Source organism: Rhipicephalus sanguineus, chromosome 11, assembly GCF_013339695.2.
Source record: "Rhipicephalus sanguineus isolate Rsan-2018 chromosome 11, BIME_Rsan_1.4, whole genome shotgun sequence".
NCBI lineage: Eukaryota > Metazoa > Arthropoda > Arachnida > Ixodida > Ixodidae > Rhipicephalus > Rhipicephalus sanguineus.
Genome location: NC_051186.1, coordinates 21,076,445 through 21,079,351, shown reverse-complemented (window position 1 = coordinate 21,079,351; position 2,907 = coordinate 21,076,445). Strand labels below are relative to the sequence as shown.

At 43.9% G+C, this 2,907-nt stretch overlaps 1 protein-coding gene across 1 annotated transcript in view; it reads left to right on the top strand.

Moving 5' to 3' along the window:
• The first annotated feature begins 206 nt into the window (after positions 1-206).
• The window catches only part of LOC119374907 (L-asparaginase), a 61,067-nt gene continuing 58,366 nt past the window's right edge, over positions 207-2,907 (top strand). Inside the window, exon 1 of the mRNA XM_049411076.1 lies at positions 207-241. Coding sequence (XP_049267033.1) covers positions 207-241 — 35 coding nt within the window. The remainder of the gene's footprint in view (positions 242-2,907) is intronic.

The following is a 2,907-nucleotide window of genomic DNA, read 5'->3' as shown; positions in this document are numbered from 1 at the left end:
CAGTTGAGGCCGTTCGGTCACCTGGCGACGTGCGACATTTGTTTTCGTGGCCGCTACAGGGAGCGACCGCAGCGCCGCCATTCGGTAGAGCCTGAAACGCCTGTTTTAGGCACTTTTTCTCCCTGAAGACGGCCACTGGCCTAGGTACTGAGGAGAAGAACGCCCCTAGCTCCACTTGTCCCTAGCTTGATCGGCAGCCATAGGCCATGCGCGCTTCACGCCGGTGTCAACCCACGCCAAAGTAAGTTTTTGCGTTCGCTGTCCTGCGGTGTTTTCTACCGCGCGACGGAGAAAATGAGTTAAACGGGCCAGGCCTTCTGCCTGGTGTGTTGTGTTTGTGTGCCGTTCGCCTTCGAACTCTACCTTTGTGAATTTGCACCCTGTGTGAGCATGGGCCAGTCAGAGTATATGATTACACCACAGTACAAGTGCTTAGCTCGAGCTCGGTTGTAGTCGAGGTGGAACTGCATTCAACAATTCATTATTTACGTGACGCTACGGCCTCAGTCCCGAAACTTGATTTGGTGCAATTATGTTACTGTTACTGCAACTTCTGATCGGTGCAGCTATTTTGCTGGAGGGAGGCTTCAATGTAATAGAGTTACTGTTTTGTACTACATGTCCGTGTCGTTCCATTTGATATGTCATGATACACTTCACGTGTAGATGGTCGACGCTACCATCTGTCCAGTACATTACATGGTTCTCAGTGCAACTGTCTAGCGCTAATTGTACCATTTTTATTACGTACCTCACTTCGCTGCAAGTGTGCTTCTTCACAGCCCTGTGCTTCTTCGCAGCACGGGGCACAGGCATAACAATTGCAGCACGTTTGATGCAATGCAGTCCTACCATCAATTTGTATAGGCAAGACAACATATAGGACAGTGCACATTGGAACTTTGTGCAAAGTTTAGGTATTCCCTGCGACATTGGGCGCTGCTGACAAATGTGCCATTTGTCTGGTTTGTGTAGAATGCTAAAATAATTTGCTGCATCAGCCAAGGCAAAGCAGAAAATTAAGCTGGAAATGGCCACTTCTCTGCATTACAAGCTCTGTGTAGTGGTGCTGTAAATTCTGCATTGCCAGATATTGTTGCGTTAGAATCTGACTACCTGCAAAATTTTGACTGGCACAAGCACCCAGTTGCTGTATTTCTGGTAGACCAGCTGCACTATTATTACAGCTGTCGTTTCCCTTGGTTTTGTCCTAGCAAAGACGCCACCTGGTTCAAACAGCCCACGTACAACTGTGATTAAAACTGTGAATAGCATGCACACATACACACTTTAATCGCTATGGTTTACCTTTAGATGCAACAGATTTCAAAGAACACTGACTGCAACGGTTGATATCACTTCCTTTAGAAACTTGCTCAAAGCACATATCATTCTGGTGTAAAGCAGCTTGCACAGTTGTAAGAAAGCGGGCAGTTACCATTACAATTCGCAGTGTTCCACTACTTCATTCTTTAAGGGGCTCCTCAACCACTTTTCCAAGTAATCATCGAATGACCTCAGTATCGGGCCTCACGAATCGATTGCCGCAAAAATTTCTTGAATTCGTCAAGAACGAATAGAGTTACAGGGATTTGTCACACGCTTTCAGTGCTTCCCCTCTTCTCTCAGCTTGCTTGAAGGTACACATGAAGGGATGGCATAGAGGAAAGAATTCACGTCATGAGCTTGAGCATGCATGATGAAACACGATTGCTCTCTGTTCTCATTATTCCTGTGCATGAGTGTGGCTACTATAGAGCACAGGGCCAGCGTGTGGCAGCACCTTGGTGGCAAGAAACGCATCTTATCCAAATGTCGCTCTTTATTTATATGGGATATTGGCCTGCTATGTGTTGTTCAATGTCAAACAGCAGGTGCCGACAGCTGCGAAGAGAATGAGCACAGCCCCCTGTATGAAAAGAAGGTGCCTGTGAAAATGGCAACTTCACGCTCCACTTCTAATCTCTCCTTGTTGCGCATGACTGCAAGGCTTGGCTGACCTTTTCATAGTGGTGTCTGCTTTCCACAGGATGTGGTTTCTGAGCAAAGAAACAACTGCTTGCAGCACGAACTCAACACAAGGACAAAAGAAGACGCGGTGCTTGTTCGTGCCTTTTGTTTTTGTGTCAAGTTCACACTGCAACCAGTTGTTTCTAATGATCTACCAACTTTCCAACTCTCGTTGACTATGTTTTCTCACCAAGACTACATTTTTTCACCAAGCCTGACGGGTGGTTCATGACCTCTTATAACAACTTTTTCATGAGCAGAGTATCCTTTAAAGCTTCATGCAACATTAAAAAAAAATCATAGAATCAGCCCACATTAGTAAACACAAAAAAGTGAAAAATTACATTTATTGAAATTCTACATCTGTCTTTCCACTACTTTCTTTTTCTATGTGCGATTTTCAACTTTAAAAGGCATCTGATTATTTATTTATTTATTTGAGAATACCTCACAGGCCCCGTAAGAGGCATAAGGTGAGGGGGGCATACAGTACAATTCAATACATTGTATGGTTGTATACACACTCTACATTTCAGAATTCTAAATGTGCATGGTGTGGCTGCACTATAATATGCATAAAATATACAGCTGTATCCTTACCAGGAAATGGCTATATTTTCACATTAAGCTGAGGCATCTGCATATTTAAATAAGTGTTGCAATACTTTATTGGATGGCTGTGCATTTGGGCACATGTGGCTGGCGGTTATCACAATCTTTGTATACAGGGCAATCTTGAGCGGTCATGCTTTATATCCTATAGATCTTCGAGTAAGATTTTCTTGCTTGTCACTCTTATCAGTATCGAAACTTTGCAGTATTCATGCACCTTACAGTAGCTTTTTTTTTTTGCGAAACCGACCTGTACTAGAAAATTACTAATAATAAAGGTCCTTC